This window comes from Oncorhynchus clarkii, chromosome 7 (assembly GCF_045791955.1).
Source record: "Oncorhynchus clarkii lewisi isolate Uvic-CL-2024 chromosome 7, UVic_Ocla_1.0, whole genome shotgun sequence".
Taxonomy (NCBI): Eukaryota; Metazoa; Chordata; class Actinopteri; order Salmoniformes; family Salmonidae; genus Oncorhynchus; species Oncorhynchus clarkii.
The window spans coordinates 43,300,812-43,321,758 of NC_092153.1; the positions used below are offsets into that span (position 1 = coordinate 43,300,812).

The following is a 20,947-nucleotide window of genomic DNA, read 5'->3' on the forward strand; positions in this document are numbered from 1 at the left end:
TTTTATTTCAATTTCGTAATGATTCTGCACATTTCTTCTCATTCCATTTTCTCTCGATTATTCAATACAAATTGTAAATGGAAGCTCTTACTTTTGGCCAAGTTGTGATGTGGAAGTTGAACCCGTTTGAGATGATCCAATTATCCTGGAGGCTGGGATTAGCATTAATCCTTTCTGGTTATTAGTGAGCACATAACCTCTTCAAAGTTGAAGTGCACAATGTCCCCTCATCCTCCCTCCAAAAACGTGCACGCTCAGTGCTCTGTGGTGATGTCTTAGAATGGAGCACATTCTAAGATATTACAATAGAGCACTTGGCAATTTACCACAAACATTTGGCAAGTTCTCTCAAATACTTGGGAGTGGTGGATATTATAGTGGGCATTAGATAGCACAACCAGACTGGAAGCAGAATCCAGGGTGGCACACATGCCATAATTTAGTCACCTTGACATTGCTGCTGTCCCTGTTTTACAGTATCCCAGTTAAGATGTGAATTAGAACGAGACAAAATATGGCCAGAGGAAACAGTATCAACCAATTACACACTTTAATCCTGTGTGTGTGTGTGTGTGTGTGTGTGTGTGTGTGTGTGTGTGTGTGTGTGTGTGTGTGTGTGTGTGTGTGTGTGTGTGTGTGTGTGTGTGTGTGTGTGTGTGTGTGTGTGTGTGTGTGTGAGAGAGAGAGGGAGAGACAAAGGTTTCAAACAATGAATAACATGTCTAATGACGTCCAGAGGTATAAACCTAGACATCCAGCTCCATTGCATCACTTGAGTCTTTCTAAATTAAGACAGGGTTTTATCAGTCTTCTCAGGGAGCTCACAGTGTGCACTCTTGGCCCCGGCCTGGCTGCCGTGTGTGTGGAGAAGCAGGCAGGGGGAAGAGGAGAGCGTGGCCAGCCTCTGAACTGCAAAGAGCCCCCGGGCTCAGATCCTATCAAAGCTCTCACACGTCCAGGAATCACAAATGAACAAATTCCAAATGCTGCGCTGATGGAGGGCGGAACTGGCGGAGGCTCTGGGAGAGACCTGATAAGCCGAGAGTACAGGCAGGCAGTCTGCTGACCCAGGGTGCCGTGCTGCACTGCTCGCAGGAGGAGGGCTCTTCTCCTGCGGTGCTGTCTTCTTGGCATCGTAATGACTTTCCTGCTTTACTTTTTTGGGCTCTGATTTTTGCTCTGGTGAACATGTGCAGCACGTTCCACAGTTCTGCAGGATTTTTCTTTGTCATGTTTTGTCACGTAAAAACATGGATAGCTCCACATTTTAATGAAATTATATTTAGCATCCTACAGTATTTTGACTATTGTGTATGACCCTAAACAATGCATGTGTAACAAGCTGTAAATCTCTCATGAGATCCAATGACACATCCTCTTCATTAGTGGCTCATCCCAACTTCATTAGCCTCTTCTGTGTGACACTGCAGCCTGGCCCACTGCTCAAATGAATCTCCCCTGGTTAACAAACTGCATCAGCCTGCTAATCTCTGACGGGAGGGTAGATTCTTCACTTCCCAGAAATGACTTCGCTAAATAAGGGCTCCTCGACGCAGCCTGTCTAACGACCTTGATTAATTAAAGAGGGCCCCCAGTCTTAATTAAAGTCCTATTCTGCTTCGTCGGGGGTGGTGACCCTGTGAAACAGACTGAGGCAGTAGAAAGTTATCACACACCACTGTCAGGCTGGAAGACGCTCCTCCTGGTTTTGTGGAAATCCACAGTCACACTCATCCGGTGATCTGAGGGTTTAATCATCTATGCTATGATGGTATCAGGGCTCGTGTAGCATGAGGGAGCGATATCCATCTACTTACAATAAACCCCAGCCTGTTAAGGAGAGAGAGAGAGAGAAACTGCGTAATTTAAATCGGTTTCATCACGCCATGTACTGTTTTCTTTCACGTTGTTACAGCAGTGTGCACAAGAAAACTGTCATATAGCCACTATTCTCAGAAACTAAAGAGACCTTTCAAAGTCAAATCCAGTTAAGAACAAATTTAGTTAAGAACCAATTCTTATTTACAATGACGGCCTACACCTGCCAAACCCGGACAACGCTGGGCCAATTGTGTGCCGCCCTATGGGACTCCCAATCACGGCCGGTTGTGATACAACCTGGAATCGAACCATGTTGTCTGTAGTGACGCCTCCAGCACTGAGATGCAGTGCCTTAGACCGCTGCGTCACTCGGGAGCCCTAATGCTGTTCTTCTATAGTTGAAGGGATACTTCGGGATTTTAGCAATGAGGCTCTTTAATCGACTTCCAGCAGAGTCCGATGAACTCATGGATACCTCTGTGTCCAGTACGAAGGAAGGGAGAGGTAGTTTCACGAGCCAATACTAACTAGCGTTAGCACAATGGCTGGAAGGCTATAGGTATAATCTCAAAGTAACCATATTCTGTCTGTGTGTGTAGGTGAATGGGAAGGACCTGTCCAAGGCCACCCATGACCAGGCAGTGGAGGCCTTCCGCACAGCCAAGGAGCCCATCATGGTCCAGGTGCTTCGCCGGGCACCCCGCCCCAAACCTTCCAGCCCTGCCTCAGACACCCAGGTGGTGGACATCAGCACCCAGACAGACATCACCTTCCAACACATCATGGCCCTCACCAAGCTGCCTGCCGCCGCCCCCACCGTGGCTGTGTTGGAGCAATACCTCATGCCCGAGGAGTGAGTTACAGTACACTGTCCAATCGGATGGGTTGGGGTTAAGGGGAGGGACGGGGTTAAAAGACCTAGATCCTTCTGTTTCTTATTTCCTTTCCCTCATGGTCACTGATTGGTTAAGGACTTGATAGGCAAAACTAGTCCTTTGACCATGTCACTGGTCAGTATAGAAAGGGCTCAAGTAAAGATGGAGTATTTTGATACAGCTTTTTGTAAAAATGTCACTTTGCCAGTTCATTACAATGGAACCTGGTGTGTTTTCACACGAACAAATTGGTATATGTGCCATCTAACGGAAGTTAGATGTGAATGTTACACCTGTTACTAAGCGAGATGTCAAGTCCTGGGGCACACGGCCAAATGAAGATGGCCTTGTTAATTTGTGTTTGCATATTAAATGACTTCCTGTCTGTCGTCCGTTAGCTGTGTCTATGTGTGGCCCGGAGCTCACAGTCTGGGTACTCAAACACATTATTGTCAGGAGAAGTTGCCCTTTAATAGGTCAATCGTGGTTATTTTTAATTGATTTCAGAGTCAAATTAAAAACATGGCATTTCCATTTCTGATTAACCTCAGGCCAAAAACAATTCTTAACTTGATTTAAAACTTAGACTTTTACAAAAGAATGTGGGCACTTGTTTTCCATTCTCAAGTAATTTACAATTTACTGAAAGCTCTGGTTGCGTGAGATGTCACTTGATAAGATTTACGCTAGGGACATTGGGATAATTTCATTTCAATCCAGTGACACACTTAACACTGACGTACTGTCATGTATTGTGATTGTATTTCTGTGTAATAACAGATTAATCATGACAAGGCCTGTAGGAACTATCTTTATTGTGTTGAATTGCTTTCATAGGCATTCCCCCGGGCACGAGTACTTTGACCCCAATGATTTCCTGGAGGGTATGCAGCAGGAGATGGAGCGAGAGGAGCTGGAATATGAGGTAAAATACAGACGACTCCCTCTTGTCTTCTCCCTCCCCCCTTCTCCCCCTTCTCCTCCTCTACCCATCCCCCCTCTCTTCTTCTCCCACTCTCTCGACCTCACCGCCTTTCTCCCCTTCTCAATGAAGATAAACATTCAGACATGCGACGCCGTATTCCTCTGGCCGTCCCATCACTGAGCCACTGTGTCTCCGTCCCAATAGCTCTGTTAGTCACCGCAAGGCCCATTCTCCCAATATATCACCGTTATCGATGAGCTGAGCCCACTCTATCCCCGTAACGACACTGAGTATGTAGGCCAGACGGAAATCGAGTGGCTTGTTTGCTCCATAGTACCCAGGAGCAGATGCTAAATGGTGACATCATTACTTATTTTGTGACAACGCCTAATGCGTCTTTGCTTTAGAGGGGGGGCGCTGCAAGAGGCTTATGCACTGAGGATAATTAGATGGCACCGATAATAGGAACCAGAGTGATGGATCTGATGATGCACATTAACAATGGCGTGATGGGGCCCTGATGAGGAAGGATGTAGCCAGGAGATAGAGACTCCAAGGTCTCAGGGTGCTCCCCCCTCTTTCCCTCCTCCCCTCCCAACTACTGCAGTGCATTAATAACCAATCGCCAAACATGAAGCCAGGGAGCTCAAGCTGTCCGAGCCAAAAGCGCAGATGCACAGTAACACAGACTCCCTGCCCTGACCTTGTCCTAGACCCAAGGTCGATCTTAATACTGTAGACAATGACAAAAGGAGCCAGTGGCCTCCCTGTGGTGATCTTAGCTCACCACCACCGCTGATGTTCTTCCGTTCATCCTTTGAAGGGGTTCCTGTCTCAGTCCTCCCTGCCCCAGTGTTCACAGACACTTACACTGGAATGCTTGCGTTAAAACATTTGCATAGTGATTTTAGGCGACATTTAGACGGCTTATGATGTAGGTCCACAACAAAAGCCTGAATTAGTCTGACTATCAATTCAGACGAAAAGGCTGGGGGCTTTTTAAAGGGGTATTGCACTGTAACGGCACGGTAAAGTGAAAGTCACTGTAGTCGATTACATGCACTGTCTTGTGAAAATTAGGTCTCATGTTGTGTACACTTTATTCTTTGTTTACGTGTTTATGAAAATCCCTCCTTTTTTTTTTTTACCCTATCTGAAACCCCAGAGTGTTCTGCGTGTTCTGTTTTTGGAGATTTCAGTAGTCAGCTGCTGTGGTAGAGAACAGTTGCGTTGGGGGGGGGGGGGGGGGTTAACCCGTCTCTCCACCCCCTGGCCCCGAGGTATACTATCAGGGTCGGTATCTTACAGATTACAGATGTTGACTAGTGACAAACGGGACACTGCTTAGCTGCAAGCCAGTGGATCATCCCTCATCCTGTCACTGTCCCCTAGAAAAGTTACAGGGCCTAGGCTGCACGCAATTAAAGGAGTCATTATTACGATTGATGTGTGTGTGTGTGTGTGTGTGTGTGTGTGTGTGTGTGTGTGTGTGTGTGTGTGTGTGTGTGTGTGTGTGTGTGTGTGTGTGTGTGTGTGTGTGTGTGTGTGTGTGTGTGTGTGTGTGTGTGTGTGTGGACCTAGGTTGAACTCAGTATACTGCTGGGTCTGTCTTTAAGAAAACAACAGCAACCATGGAATTCCCTTCCGCACATTGGGAGAGAGCACATCTGGGATGTTTAATTTGCTGTTTTTGTTGCAGGAAGTGGATTTGTACAGAGCCAACATCCAGGACAAGCTTGGGTTGACCGTCTGCTACAGGACTGATGATGAGGACGAGACTGGGATCTACGTCAGTGAGGTATGTGGCACACCTTCAACAATGGCCAGTTGTTGTTGTTAGGGTGTAAAAAAGGGGATCATGGATGCATAGAACTTATCATCTTATGGTAACAGACCGCGCACCTCTGAATTAGGAAAATCAAAACCTGCAGATAGGAATTGCATCTACTTCTATTCAGAGATGTTTTTCTCGCTTTCTTTTTGCTGCGTCTTTCGTCTCCGACCGGAGGTCTGCTTGAAATGAAAAATCCTCTCCTGTTCTCTCTTTCTTTAGATTGACCCAAACAGCATCGCTGCAAAGGATGGAAGGATCAGAGAGGGAGATAGAATTATCCAGGTAAGGATAAAGAACACTCACAATGCTTCCAATGAATGCATTACCGGCTCCGAGCCCGTCTCTAATTCCATTCCTTCTGCTCGCTGCAGATCAACGGGATTGAGATCCAGAACCGGGAGGATGCTGTGGCTCTGTTGACCAGTGAGGAGAATCAGAATGTGTGTCTACTGGTGGCCAGACCAGAGATCCAGGTAAACTCACCACCCACCTCCTAGAATCCTTTATAGTACTAGGCATGCATAGACGGTGTATAGTTGTCTGTATAGTTGTACTGTAGCCTTAATTGGCAGCGACTGAAGACATCCTCCGTCTTCCTCTCTTCTACCCCTGTGCCCCAGCTGGATGAGGGCTGGATGGATGATGACAGGAATGACTTCCTGGATGACCTCCACATGGACATGCTGGAGCAGCAGCACCACCAGGCCATGCAGTTCACCGCCAGCATGCTGCAGCAGGTAGTGTAGAGCAGCCGGCATAGAGCCACTCAGAACTGTAGACACATGCATACACACAGCATGAGTCAGCAATCACTCACAGAGTCACATATGCTCACCTGCATGTCCACTGACAGTGAGCCAATTCCCAAACAGAGTCGAATATTCTCAGTTGCCATAATGGCCCATTGTACTCTACATACCCAAAATCTAGTAGTACATAAGCGGGTAGGTTCACATACTGTAGTCAATGATAAGTACAGAGAAAACACATCTAATAATGTTAGGTGATTCAATTATTCATCCTGTTGTCTGGTGTTGCAGAAAAAGCGTGAGGAGGATGGTGGAACGACTGACACAGCCACCCTGTTGTCCAATCACCACGAGAAAGACAGCGGGGTGGGCCGCACCGACGAGAGCACGCGCAACGACGAGAGCTCTGAGCAGGAGAACCTGGGAGACGACCAGACTGCGGCCTCCAACACGCTGGGCAGCTGCAGCCGCAGGAAGCTGGCCTACAGCCAGGACACCCTGGGAAGCATTGACCTGCCCTTCAGTGGTGAGTCCTTCATCTCTGCAGACTACGACCACGCTGACTTCCTGGGTATCCCCGCCGACGAGTGTGAGCGCTTCCGAGAGCTCCTGGAGCTGAAGTGCCAGGTGAGGAGCGCGGGGGGCCCCCAGGAGCTGTATTGCCAGAGTGCAGGGGCTAGAGGTGCCGAAGAAGGGGTGGACAAGGAGCTGGAGCTGCTGAACGAGGAGCTGCGCAGCATTGAGCTGGAGTGCCTCAACATCGTCCGGGCCCACAAGATGCAGCAGCTGAGGGAGCAGTACCGCGAGTCCTGGATGCTGCACAACAGCGGCTTCCACAACTACAACACCAGCATCGACGCGCGCCGCCATGAGCTCTCCGACATCACAGAGCTGCCCGAGAAGTCAGACAAGGACAGCTCCAGCGCCTACAACACCGGTGAGAGCTGCCGCAGCACCCCCCTCACCCTAGAGCTGTCCCCAGACAACTCCCTCCGCAGGGGGGCAGAGAACCAGGGCGAGTCTGGGGCCTCCAGCAGCGCAGGGCCCAACAGCAGGATCCTCAAGCCTCTGCTGTCTCCTGTCCAGGAGGCCGGTGGCCCCAGCAGAATCAGGCCCTCCTCCTCTAAGGAGTCTGAGTGTGGCCTGCAGGCGGAGGGGAAGGAGCGTAAGCTGGGAGAGTCTACTCACAAGCTGGCCCAGCCCCGCTCCCTGTACAAACACGCCCACATCCCAGCCCACGCCCAGCACTACCAAAGCTACATGCAGCTGATCCAGCAGAAGTCTGCTGTGGAGTACGCCCAGAGCCAGATGAGCCTGGTCAGTCTGGTCAGCCGCGGTGACCCCGTGAACCCCGAAGACATGCTGGATCCCAAGATGGAGTGGAAGGTGAAGATCCGCAGCGACGGCACGCGCTACATCACCAAGAGGCCCGTCAGGGACAAGCTGCTGAAGGAGCGCGCCCTGCGTATCCACGAGGAGCGCAGCGGCATGACCACAGACGACGACGCCATCAGCGAGCTGAAGATGGGGCGGTACTGGAGCAAGGGGGAGAGGAAGCAGCACGCGGTGCGCGCCAAGGAGCAGAGGCAGCGGCGCGAGTTCATGAAGCAGAGCCGCGCCGACTGCCTGAAGGAACAGGCCAGCCTGGACGATGACAAGAAGGAGCCCAACATCATTGAACTGAGCCACAAAAAGATGATGAAAAAGAGGAACAAGAAAATCTTTGACAATTGGATGACTATCCAGGAACTTTTGACCCACGGTGCTAAGTCGCCTGACGGCACGCGAGTGTACAACTCCCTCCTGTCCGTCACCACAGTGTAGTAGGCAGACAAGACAGGCCTGTGGTGTAATGTACTGTAAATAATAGGACACTGCGGATTGGGGTACAGTTTCCTGCCTCGTTCAATGTGGCAACATTTTGTTAATATGAAACAGGAAAAGCCTTTTCTAAATTAACTTTTGACCCCTGCAGGCGGTTGGGAGATGCTCCACAGAGTGTTCCACGGATCGACTTTGAAGATGATTGACATGATAAGGATGATTATCAGACTGTTTTCAAATGCTTTCAGTAACGTTTCTACCTTTGTGCTTGCTCTTGGGGCAGCAGGTAGCCTAGTGGTTAAGAGCGTTGGGCCAGTAACCTAAAGGTTGCTGGTTCGAATCCCAGAGCCAACTAGGTGAAAAATCTGCCGACATGCCCTGGAGCAAGACACTTAACCCTAATTTCTCCTGTAAGTCGCTCTGGATAAGAGTGTCTGCTCAACTGTAAACTATTTTGAATAATATTGATAGTGTTTCACAACAATATTTTGGTTTTGGAAGGTTTTGAAAGTGTGTAAAGACTGTGCCATAAGTAAACAGCAGCCAACATTTACATATTCTTTTGGTTTTATTTCATTTTTAATAAGTATCTCTTATCAGTATTTTACTGTTATGCATACCTTTTGCTTATTGAAAGAAATATTTAGCTTCAAGGTCAACACATAATCCTGAGAGGACTTTTGTAAATGTAACTAAAACCTCCTCGTTCTCTGCAAACAAAACACTTCCGTTATTGACGATCTGAAAAGGGGGCTGTTTTTCAAAAGTTATACATCCAGTGTGTATCGTCTGTTACATATTCCACCTTCGCGTCTGTATCAGGATAGAGCAGATCATTTGTTGAAATCAGAATCTTTCCGTGTTCTTTTTGTTTTTAAGAGCACATTGTAGTTGCCTTTACCTTTTGTAAGCCTCCAAATAACACGGCTTAACAAACCCTTAATTAGGTACCCAATTTGATGTCTTGTAAAATGAGAGAAATAATAAATTATTGTTTTATATTTGATGAGCTTTAAAATGCTGGTGTGGGATTTTTTTTATTCGCAGGAGGTTTTTGATAGACCTACTGAGTCAGTGTTGGCAGGTGAGTGAAGGAGAGCACAACTTGTATACAGCATCCACGCAATGTTTTGAAGATGCCTTTAGTAAAGGACCAGTGTGATATGGGAAACATTAACCCACATTCAAAATTCAGGAATTCAATACAACATTTAGAAAGAGTATTAGCTAGCAAACGTACAATAGCCTGACAATTCATGGCGTCGTTTTTTTTCAGCTACTGACTGTGTAATCTCAGCTGAGGTCCAAAAATAATTCCTAACTCACTCATAATCATGGGAAGAGGAGCGCCGTTTTCATCCTTGTCTCCAGTTTAAATACAGCTAAACTATTGGCCGAAAGGCCCCTAGTCTAACACCCTATGACAAATGATAGGCATGATGTGGATTGAATCTTCTGTTGGGGATGCCCTGCCCTTCTCCACGGACTGCTGAGCAGATTCAAGGGAACACAAAGGTTGGATGTCCGTTTTGTCTCAGTGGAAGAGACATGTTTTGAAATGGAAGAATTGCAGTGCTTGTGTGCTTAGGGTGATGCTACTACATTTTGTCCCTTCTTGAAATGTCATTAACCATTATCGGCAAGAGGATTTGTCCATGTCGTTGAATCACCCCTGTCTATGGGGCCGTAAAGTCTGTGGAATCATGGCTGAGTGGTGTCCACACTTGACTGACCACTCCATCCAGGGGCCACTGACTCACCCTGCCCCCCCCCCCCCCCCCCCCCCCCCCCCCCACTGAAAGAGCCTAACTCTCAGACAAGTTAACAGAATCGTTTGAGTTACCACTGTCTCGTTAAGAAAACAGGACAGAGGCATATCAAACTTGATCAGTGCGTGGATGATATACAACTTTACACGGATTTGTCCAAGATGATTTGGTGTGTAAGATACTCCTGACCTTCACAGCACAGTGATAGAATATTTGTTCAGTATCTATGTTGGTACAGACCCTGAAGTCAAGCCTGTGGACACTGATCTGACTCTGTTCTTGTCGTTCCATGTTGCCATGAGCCTTATTGTCACACTGCCTTGGATGTTTGTGAGTGCGTCTCAGTGCGGCACACAGTGGTGTCTGTGTCCCAGACTGCATCACTTAAGGGGGATGATTATGGTGATAAGAGTAGCTAAGGGAGTGGGCTCAGGCACTTCCTCTACGTCTGCTGGTGTGTAATTGATTGCTCCTTCTTAAGCCTCAGCGAGCCCAAGCGCTATGATTTATGTCTGGGTACAAGGCTGTGTACGTACTCTTTTAATGGGAGGCAACGATATGGCACGCAAGGCAAACAAAAAGCTCTCCCGATCAATTCTGGACCGTCCCCACCTTGATGTAGAGAGATTAGGCCATCACACACTTTCGCTCCCGTGTTTAGTATTATTTATTTATTTCATTTTTTACATCTTTGAATAAATTAAAGTGATCCGTTCTTAATTTGCTGGCTGTCCTCCGTTTGGGCTGGATAGTGGTTCTTATTGGTTTAAATGGCAGCGCAGAGAAAGGCTGACATTCCAGTGTAATACCAGTGTAACCGATAAGGCTGGAGCTCTACTGCCTAGCTGGATGGTGCTGCTGCTGAGGCGGCTGCTGTTTACATTCTTCAGGCTGAGAGGAACATGTCTTACTAGTGAACGGCGACTGGGCCAGAGGAATACATACTGGAGTGTGTGGTGGCCTTTTCAGTCTGACTTTATACTTACTGCAGGTAAGACTATGAATAATGTCTGGTGATAATGCCATGGACATTGTCATTCCTTCCCAGGTGGGCATTTGACTGGGTGAGACCTCAATATGTAAAAGGACAACTATTAAATGATGTGTGTTTTGTTATGTGGTTTTCTATTGAGTAGTAAAAACTCTACTTAACAGTCTAAACAATAGTGAATTGGAAAATCTTAAAATATAGATGTAATTGGTCCATTCCAATGTAATTATAATGTTCGTGGTAGGTAGGAGCTGTTTTTTCCACTATCTTTATCGGAGTTGAGTTCTGTTGCTGAAACAGTGTGACCTAAACAATTAGCATATTTTGCAGTTGGTGCTGGCCTTCGGGGTTAGCACAGGGATATGGTAAAGAACTTAACATTGAATTCTCTGGAAACAGCTCTTGTGGACATTCCTGCAGTCAGAATGCCAATTGCACGCTCCCTCAAAACTTGTGGCATTGTGTTGTGTGATAAAAACCACATATTTTAAAGTGGCCTTTTATTGTCACCAGCACAAGGTGCACCTGTGTAATGATCATGCTGTTTAAGCAGCTTCTTGATATGTCACACCTGTCAGGTGGATGGATTATCTTGGCAAAGGAGAAATGCTCACCAATAAGGATGTAATCAAATTTGTGCACAAAATTTGAGAGAAATAAGCTTTTTGTGTGTATGGATGTATATATATTTTTTCAGCTCATGGAACATGGGACCAATACATGTTGCGTTTAGATTTTTGTTCAGTGGAGAAACATAGATTCTTTAGCAGCATTGCCATTTCAATTTCATTGACATTATATATTTATTATCAATGTACATTCAGCAGGACTATTTTGATATTGAGTGAATCGCGTGTTACTAAACAGTGAAAACAATCCCTGTTATTAGTGGAATTGTCTGCCTGTCAGTGGTGTTGACAGGTAAGGATTTACGATGCCTCGAGAGCCCTTCCATTTACCCTGGCTACAGTGTATGACATCAAATCCTGAGTAATATTTGAAAAGACTTGTGCTCCACTGGAGAGTCCAAGTCAGTAGGGAGATGCAGAGGTACACGTGCTGCAAATGTTCAATTCTAACACTTTTTTTCATGTCCTATTTCCATGTGAATCAGACATTAGTTTATTTGTCCCTAGACAATGTCTGCCAAAAATGAACGCCCCCACTCGAAAGAACCTTCAAATTATAGGGAGCTTTATCCCAGGGATTGTTGATGTGTACTTTCTTTTAACATTTCCATGAATTTACCAAATCAATACAACGAGGATAGATGAGGACATACAGTATCTGAATGCATCAACATACATAAAATGAATATTAAAACCTGAACCATATTCCGCTTTAGCACAAACAAGAGGTTTGAGCGACAGGAGACATGACCAAGATGAATGACCTCATATAATATGATGAAGGGCCTTGTACATCCACAAGATTAGATCAAAAGAAATATGTACAAGCCTCAACCATGTACGAGTGAGTGGTTGGTTGTTGAAACGTTCTCTAATTCATTCTCAAACAGCACAGACCACTTTCCATCATATTATATCAATGAGTTATTGTTATTGCTGGCATTTCAATATACCTAAAAAAAAAAAGAATATGGGTAAGCCTGACGTGCCAATATCAAAATGTTAGTTTTCAATCATTCATTGTTGTAGCCCAGAGAGCGTTCATCTACGACGTGTCTCATGTGATGGAGTAGAGCTTAAGCAAAAGAAATACATGATGAAGAGCACCATATTATTTAGGGCCCAGATTCAATCAGATCAAACGTTAACCGGCGATAGCCGACAACCGTCGAGCGGATGTTTTGGCAGTGTTCGACGTGTAACTGCGTTGGAGCTGTCAAATCAGTGAGCAGCTGCTCTTGATCGATGTCACGAAGCCAGACCAGTCCGTCCCACTCACGTTCGAAGTTCAGCACGAGAAATAATGATGCTCAAATTGAATGAAATAATTGGTGTGGATTACATCTCACATTCCAGTGCTCAAACTGCCGTATTCTGTAAACAAGGCTGTATGGGATTTCTCTTAAAACGACTCCGTGCAGCTTTAGGTATAATGTCAGGAGCCGCTTGTAGATTTGACAACTCTAACGCAGTTCCACATGGCCCCTGGTCCTTTACACCTCCACAACAGGGATGAGGAGTGACCTGAGGGCCAGCTAGTCCAGGAGGCTATGTTTTACCTTCGCCTGGGGAGAATCTCCGTTACACACTCCTCGTGTCCTCTGTCCTCGCCTCCTCAAAATCCATCGGAGGAGAAGGTCAGAGGGGAGGAACCTCTGGCTCTCTCATCCAATGGGTTTTGAGAAGGATGCGAGGAAAGAGGACGCGAGGAGGATGTAACGGAGATTCTCCCCTAAATAGCCTAGGAGGGGATGTGGGAGGGAGAGAGGGGGGGGGGGGAGAGAGAGAGGGAGAGAGACTGTGACTTTTGTGGTTTAAACTGTGAGATTGGGATGAAAAATAAATTAAGTTGTGACCTGCTTCTAAACCTCCCAAGTTCTTTCATTCAACCCCCCCCCCCCCCCCCCCCCCCCCCCACACACACACACACACACACAAAAACTGTGGCCTAATCTGAGTTATTCAGAGCTCCCTATGCTCTTTGTGTAAACCTCTGGGTAGTTCCAGCTCAATTAAACCACAGATTACTAAAATGACATTTGTGAGCATATTTGTTATGTTTTATCCTTTAGCATGTTAAATTGCAGTCATAAATGACACTTTTGCGTAAGCGCATAAACAGATAAATACTGGGAAAAAAGGGCTCTGACTCTAAAATGGCAGGGGGACATAAATCTCTTACTACCTATTTGACCCTTGAACTTACCATGGACTTGTTAAGTTCAGGGGTCTCTTTGTTTATTGCCACAGAGCCATAACTCAGCACTCCCAAATTCCCACATTGGAGATTACAGGAGTGGATCCGTATAGAACATACCCCTACTCTGGGACCTCTGACTGCTCTCGGTGGGCCTGCTGAATGGATTTATTGGGCTACAGCTAATTCGTCCATTATAGACCTCCCAGATTGCAGGCTCGGGACAACTGGATGAAAGCAGCAGAGCATGGAGAGCAGAGGTAGTGCCTGTCATTCCACAGATGTAATCTTCCTATGGTCTGAGCTATTAGAACTTAACTTGTGTCATCTGTGTGCACCAAATCAGTGTATATTCATAGTTGATGTGACTTCGGCTTGGATTTCTTTGTCAAATTCCTGTGGACTTTTCAAAAAAATGAAGGAGGAATTCTGATCAAGTTAAGTGCGCGTACATGGAACATAATTCCCTGTTAATTTTCTCTACACTTATTCTGACCTTTGAATTTAGGCATGATAATAGCATGCTATTTACCCGCTATTTGTTCGAGGTGGAACAATAAATGAAGGTGAGGCGGAGGTGTGTCTACAGATATGCCGTATTCTGACCTTAATTCCCTCATGATTCCACCACCTTTATGCGTGAGAAAACCATGAATAAGTTCAAGCAAATTTGTCAGTTCCAAGTGGAACTTTTTGATAGAAATAACAGCGTTCTCCATGCGCCGTAATTTATAAATTGATGATCTATTGATAAAAGCTTGGTAAATGAGTAATCCGTTTGTAGAAGGGGATTGGAAATACACATAGCAATCGTTTTAGATGATTTTTCCTTATGATCCCTGGAGACAAATAAGAATCCGAGCCATATGGAAGCAAACTGAAAATCATATCAACATCACATGTCATTCGGGCCCTTTTCCTTGGGGCTCCTGAGTGGCACAGTGGTCTAAGAAACTGCATCTCAGTGCTAGAGACGTCACTACAGACACCCTGGTTTGAATCCAGGCTGAATCACAACCGGCCGTGATTGGGAGTCCCGTAGGGCGGCGCACAATTGTCCCAGCGTCGTCCGGGTTTGGCAGGTGTAGGCCGTCATTGTAAATAAGAATTAGTTCTAAACTGACTTGCCGAGTTAAATAAAGGTTCAATTAAATAAATACAATTCCACAGTGAAGTAGGCTATAAATACAGTACCTTCGGAAAGTATTCAGACCCCTTGACTTTTTCCACATTTTGTTACGTTACAGCCATATTCTAAAATTGCTTTTTTTTTTATCTACACACAATACCAATTGAATGACAAAGTGAAAACAGTTTTTTTTCTTAGTACTTGCGAATTCATTAAAAATGTAAAACAGAAATACCTTATTTACATAAGTATTCATACCCTTTGCAATGAGACTCGGAATTGAGCTCAGGTGCATCCTGTTACCATTGATCATCCTTGAGATGTTTCTACAACTTGATTGGTGTCCACCTGTGGTAAATTCAATTGATTGGACATTATTTGGAAAGGCACACAGCTGTCTATATAAGGTCCCACAGTTGACAGTGCATGTCAGAGCAAAAACCAAGCCATGAGGTTAAAGGAATTGTCTGTAGAGCTTTTCAGATAGGATTGTGTCGAGTCACAGTCCTGGGGGAGGGTACCAAAACATTTCTGCAGCATTGAAGGTCCCCCAAGAACACAGTGTCCTATATCATTCTTAAATGGAAGAAGTTTGTAACCACGAAGACTATTCCTAGAGTTGGCCGACCGGCCAAACTGAGCAATCAGGGGAGAAGGGCCATACCCAAGAAGACTCGATGCTGTAATCGGTGTCAAAGGTGCTTCAACAAAGTACTGAGTAAAAGGTCTGAATACTTAGGTAAATGTGATATTTCATTTCTAGTTCATTTTGATTTACCAAAAATGTTTTGTTTTTTTGTTTTTACTTTGTCATTATGAGGTATTGTGTGTAGATTTAATCCATTTTAGAATAAGCAGTAACGTTACAAAATGTGGAAAAAGTCAAGGGGTTTGAATACTTTACGAAAGCACTGTAGCTGTGCCATTATTCCCGAATTTTAATTGTGTGCCCTCATAATTTGCATGGATGAAATTTAGAGACCCAAAAGGAACCTTTTCTGTAGGGCTGAACCTGCCGAGTTGATGTATGTGCTTTAGAATGTTTTGACTATATTTCCGGGCTTTTCTCCATTTTATTTGACAAATTGTATCATGTTAAATATTAGCCACTGTCGGGAGCCACCGTCAGTAATAACCACATGCATGTATTTTGTTCAGCATTCCATTCCATTGACCTTTCTTTCCTCTGTCACGTCTGTGTCGTTGTTCCTGAGGGGCGCTGGCATTAGTGGATCATGTTAGGCTAACGTTGTGCAATACTTTGGGACCTGTAGCCTATTTGAATTATTATGGAACTCAGACCACTGGACCACACGTAGCAGGTCAAACCTGGAACCTGGCACACAGTTCCCGACTGCTGGACCGTTGTCATACAGTTCCATGATTAGTGAGGATTAAGGTGCATTTATAGGATTATTGTTCGGCCCCTATTGTACACTTTCTTTCACCTTCCAATATTTTGTGTGTTGAACTCGAATATGACAACTTTCAGGATTAATCAAAGCCACCGTATTTGTTGTTCATCACGAGTAAGACATTTGGATAAGCAGGATTTTAAATATGAATGACAATTGTTTTAGAACTCTTTTACCTGATGATCGCTGGAGACAAAGGTGAAACCAATCATATGGCAGCAAACTGAAGCATATCAACATATCACCTTTTCCAGAGTGAAGTTTATGAAATGCTGGCCTTATAACTTAGGATGAAATGTGGAGACCCGAGCTATAGGCTTCTGTAGTCATCTGCAAATGACAGTATAGTGCCAAATCTACCAAGTGATTTATGATTTCTAGTAATAGATCATATCAGGCTAATGTATTACAAGCTGTGCAGTCATTTGGGACATGTAGCTTATTTGAGCCATTACGGAACGCAGACCATATGTAGCAGTTTAAACCTGGAGCCTGGCACACAGTTCACTACAACTGGACCATTGTTATCACAGTGAGGATGATTACAGTGTATTTATAGGACTACAGTTCAACCCCTATTGTACACTTCTCTCACCTTCCGATATTTCATGGATTGAACAATTTAATATGGCAACTCAGGATAAATCAAACCACAGTGCCTAAAGGGCTCTCCAAACCTGTTTTTGTATTGATCATAAATACTTTCCTAACTCTAAATAATATGCAAGATCAGAGGTTTTTATATTTTTATATCTACCAATTGATGCGGAAAACGACGTACATGTGTGTATTTACATGGCTTTCTTTCATTGATGCCTAATATTCTGATATTTCTTCATATATTCCAGTGAGTCTGTCGAGACAATTCCAATGTAGATAAATGTACTGAAAGCCCGATTGAATGAAAACTCCAAGAGAAAAGCTTTGGGCCAGCAATTGGGAGGGTTTTCAGTGGTTGCAATTTAATGCATTCAGTGTGCACAAAGAAACCATGCCTGCCAAGCCCGTTACGCACATGCACAAGGTATGTCTGAATACAAACTACTCAAAAGTGTGTAGGAAAGGTGTGCATAGAAAAGGCATACATTCCCGAAGTCTGAATCTGTCCCAAAAGAATAGTCTGCCGAAATGCTGTGGTATTTGCACTCTGTCGGTATGTTTGTCTGACAACATCAACAGCATTCACAATATTTGTTGTTCAAATACCCTCTCCACATCATCCCTGAGAGTGAAATGTGATTTGATGAAACGAACAAACACGACTGACAAACAACATAACAAACAAGCAAACACACACACACGTACCACGATAGGAGAGACGTTTATGCGCTGCTCATGAAGCAGCATTATGCCTACTAATTGTGTAGTTATACAATGTCGTCATGACCTTATATCAACAATATAGCTAGTGTGTGCAGCGAGGAATATTCCCACAGCCCACACACAGACAGGACACAGAGCGAGACCAAGGCTGCGTTTACACAGGCAGCTCAATTTTGATATTTTATTCACTAGTTAGTCTTTTGACCAATCAAATAAGATCTGAAAAAGATCTGATGTCATTGGTCAAAAGACCATTTAGTGGAAGCAAGAATTGGGCTGCCTGTGTAAACGCAGCCCAAGTGAGCCATCTCCGGCCAGCCCGGCCCATTGCCCAGACCCAGAGCCAATCCAAGTCCACTGTCCGGGCAGACCCAGTCCACTGCCCAGAGCCAATCCAAGTCCCCTGGCGAGAGGCAGTGTTGTGACGGAACTGTCAGGTAGGTGAGAGGGCCAGTGTAGTTTCCTCTGGCTCTCCTGGCAGTATCTTCCAGGACAATATCATCAGAGCAGTGTCATCAGACAGCCTCTGCTTTTTCTTACCCTGAGACCTGAGGAGCTGAGCTGCGTCTACACAGCCAGCCAGGGAGAGACTAACAGGGACGCTGTAATAGGACTGTGTGTTTGTGCGTGTGTGTGTGTATGCTCGCTTTTGTTTGTGTTGGTGTGTTTGAGAGAGAAAGAGAAGAAAGAAGGAAATAAAAGGGATTGCTGTCATGGAACAACACTGAGCCATACGCGAATCAAGTTTTTGGGACGGATCAGTGGCTGACGTACCATAGAATTAGCTATGTCAAACCCTCGTGATTAGCTTACCATGACTAGATTCTGCCTTTTAAACCCACAGTAAATGGCTTGAAAATAGCTTAAAATGTATTGTGGTGGGGAATGCAGTTACAGCATATGCTTATGTTTCAAATGGTATAACCACCTCCCAATGACACTTTTGGCACTTCCCTATGACAAGGCCTTGAATGGTGTACTCTTTCAACAACAACTCTACAACGCCCGTTGCGATTATCTCATTACAATTATTGCAACCATTGCAGAGCCTGGTAGACAGCCAGCCTTCCAATAATTTAAAGGTTCATCCAAGAGTTCAGCCATGAGTTGATACGCTACTAGATGGTGTTTCCCTGTCTTCGTACTTGATCAGTTCGCGCTCCTTGCCATGTCCACGCTACAAAGGACATATTTGTCCAGAGAGACAGGTCGTAATGCAGCATGTCAGTAACCTCAAACTCCTCAGAGACACGGAAATACCCATGAAAATAGAGACAAATTTGTTTCCTTTAGAATATCCCTGCCGGGGGCAGTGAGACGCGAGGAATTTCCTCTGATCAACTTGAAGGAGCAAATCATTAAAATCTCAGCGTGTGACAAGACTTCACCCAAACACTGCATTCAATAGTCAAAGAAAATATTCAGATGGTTTTACACGGGTATAGTGTGAATCATAACACATACAAATACTTAGCCCTTCGTTACATCCCAAACTGTGTCAGAACCTGCTCATGGCCCTATATACTGGTATACCATTTATATGTCACTGCCATTTCTGACTGTAAAAACTGCAGGACTCAGAGGTTTGCGTGTCTGGCCCAGGCTAGTTTATGGACTATTAGAAGTCCTAATGTTCCTCCTGGGGATGAGGTAAGGCTGACCAGAGGAACACAGAGACGGGGGAGAGACCTCAGACACAGCTTTAACAGCCGCACACACTCCTAAATCCACAGGGTTTGGCACATTCAGTCCATGGTATATTTCGATGTCATCGATTTAACATTTAACCAGCTACTATCTTAAATGCCCCGGCTGCACAGTTGTGATAAATCTGCCATTAAGTATTGTCAGTAATTATAGGTGGCAGTCTCAAAATATGCTGATCCCCATAACTGCGGGGTGTGATGGGCTTAGTGTGCAGTCAGGAGAAACATTGTTATTTCCTGCCATTGATTTAGGATACTTCCAGCAACCCTAAATGTGACTCAAGGTCTATTGTAGCAGTAAATTATCACTGCTCATTGTGCGCATTCTTCTTGGAGCTCTGGAGTACATGAAGCTATATTCTCCATCCACCCGTGGCATGTTCTCACAACAACAGTCCAATCAATACAACTTAAATGGCCAGCTTAAAAGACTCCATTCAATTTGTCAGTCTGCGTATACAAAGATATATCAAACTACTTTCTATGTGGTAAATGCCTAGGGTACAACTACAAATGAAAACAGCATGGCTCTGTGGACTTTATCAACCAAATTTGATCTAATTCAACTCCAAATGACCATGGCACTCATGAATCGTTGTGGCACTTCAATAAATGAAACGGTGTGGTGTACAATCTGTTCACTTAGTTTTGTTGTGTTTCATACAGTACCCCTGTAACAGGCAGACTTCTAGAACCAAATATATTCCTGTTGAAATTGTTGTTGAAATTGTTTTCCTTTTGAGTTCTCTCATCCCTGCCTCGTTTGTCTATGTGGCCTAATGTGCTCTTCATAGTTCTGCAACGGCCAGCCAGCCAGGCTACAGCCAAGCTAATTCTAACGGCTAGCCAGCCAGGCTACAGCCAAGCTAATTCTAACGGCCAGCCAGCCAGGCTACAGCCAAGCTAATTCTAACGGCCAGCCAGCCAGGCTACAGCCAAGCTAATTCTAACGGCCAGCCAGCCAGGCTACAGCCAAGCTAATTCTAACGGCCAGCCAGCCAGGCTACAGCCAAGCTAATTCTAACGGCCAGCCAGCCAGGCTACAGCCAAGCTAATTCTAACGGCCAGCCAGCCAGGCTACAGCCAAGCTAATTCTAACGGCCAGCCAGGCTACAACCAAGCTAATTCTAACGACAAGCCAGGCTACAACCAAGCTAATTCTAACGGCCAGCCAGCCAGGCTACAGCCAAGCCTATTCTAACGGCCAGCCAGGCTACAGCCAAGCCTATTCTAACGTCCAGCCAGGCTACAGCCAAGCTAATTCTAACGACCGGCCAGCCAGGCTTCAGCCAAGTCTAATTCTAACAGCCAGCCAGGCTAATTATAACAGGATACACACACACACACTCTTGCCACCAGTGTCAGGGACAAGTTTGGCCTTTATTTAATTAGTCTCCCATTTACACTTTTTACAACCCAATGCGAAGAGCAGCAGGCCTCTTAAAAAATGGTCCCTAAAAGCCCCGTCTGTATAATAAACAAAACCCTTCAGTGCCATTAGCTGGAGTGCATGGAGGAGATGCGGATAGGGACCAATGTGCAGACAATTAGTGCTGTTCATTAGACTGTAGTAGTCCTATGCTGCAGGCCACAACCTGGTGGCGACCCTGGTAATACTAGCAATTCATATCCGTTCAAAATGGTCCAAGATTTTGGTGCTGAAAAATATTTTCGATTAGACAAACTCATATTTTTTTTATTTTTTTTAAACAAGGAAAGCATGCTTTATTTATTAGTAACGTGCTCATTGGCAAACAGCT

The 20,947-nt window shown here is 45.1% G+C and overlaps 1 protein-coding gene across 2 annotated transcripts in view; it reads left to right on the forward strand.

The window, feature by feature from the left end:
* The window catches only part of LOC139413343 (E3 ubiquitin-protein ligase PDZRN3-B-like), a 126,848-nt gene extending 117,802 nt beyond the window's left edge, over window positions 1-9,046 (forward strand). For both annotated transcript variants that reach the window (XM_071160588.1, XM_071160589.1), the window contains 7 exons: window positions 2,421-2,674; window positions 3,534-3,621; window positions 5,321-5,419; window positions 5,675-5,737; window positions 5,827-5,928; window positions 6,076-6,192; window positions 6,496-9,046. In XM_071160588.1, coding sequence (XP_071016689.1) covers window positions 2,421-2,674; window positions 3,534-3,621; window positions 5,321-5,419; window positions 5,675-5,737; window positions 5,827-5,928; window positions 6,076-6,192; window positions 6,496-8,028 — 2,256 coding nt within the window. In that variant the 3' untranslated portion in view covers window positions 8,029-9,046. The remainder of the gene's footprint in view (window positions 1-2,420; window positions 2,675-3,533; window positions 3,622-5,320; window positions 5,420-5,674; window positions 5,738-5,826; window positions 5,929-6,075; window positions 6,193-6,495) is intronic.
* The last annotated feature ends 11,901 nt before the right edge of the window (window positions 9,047-20,947 follow it).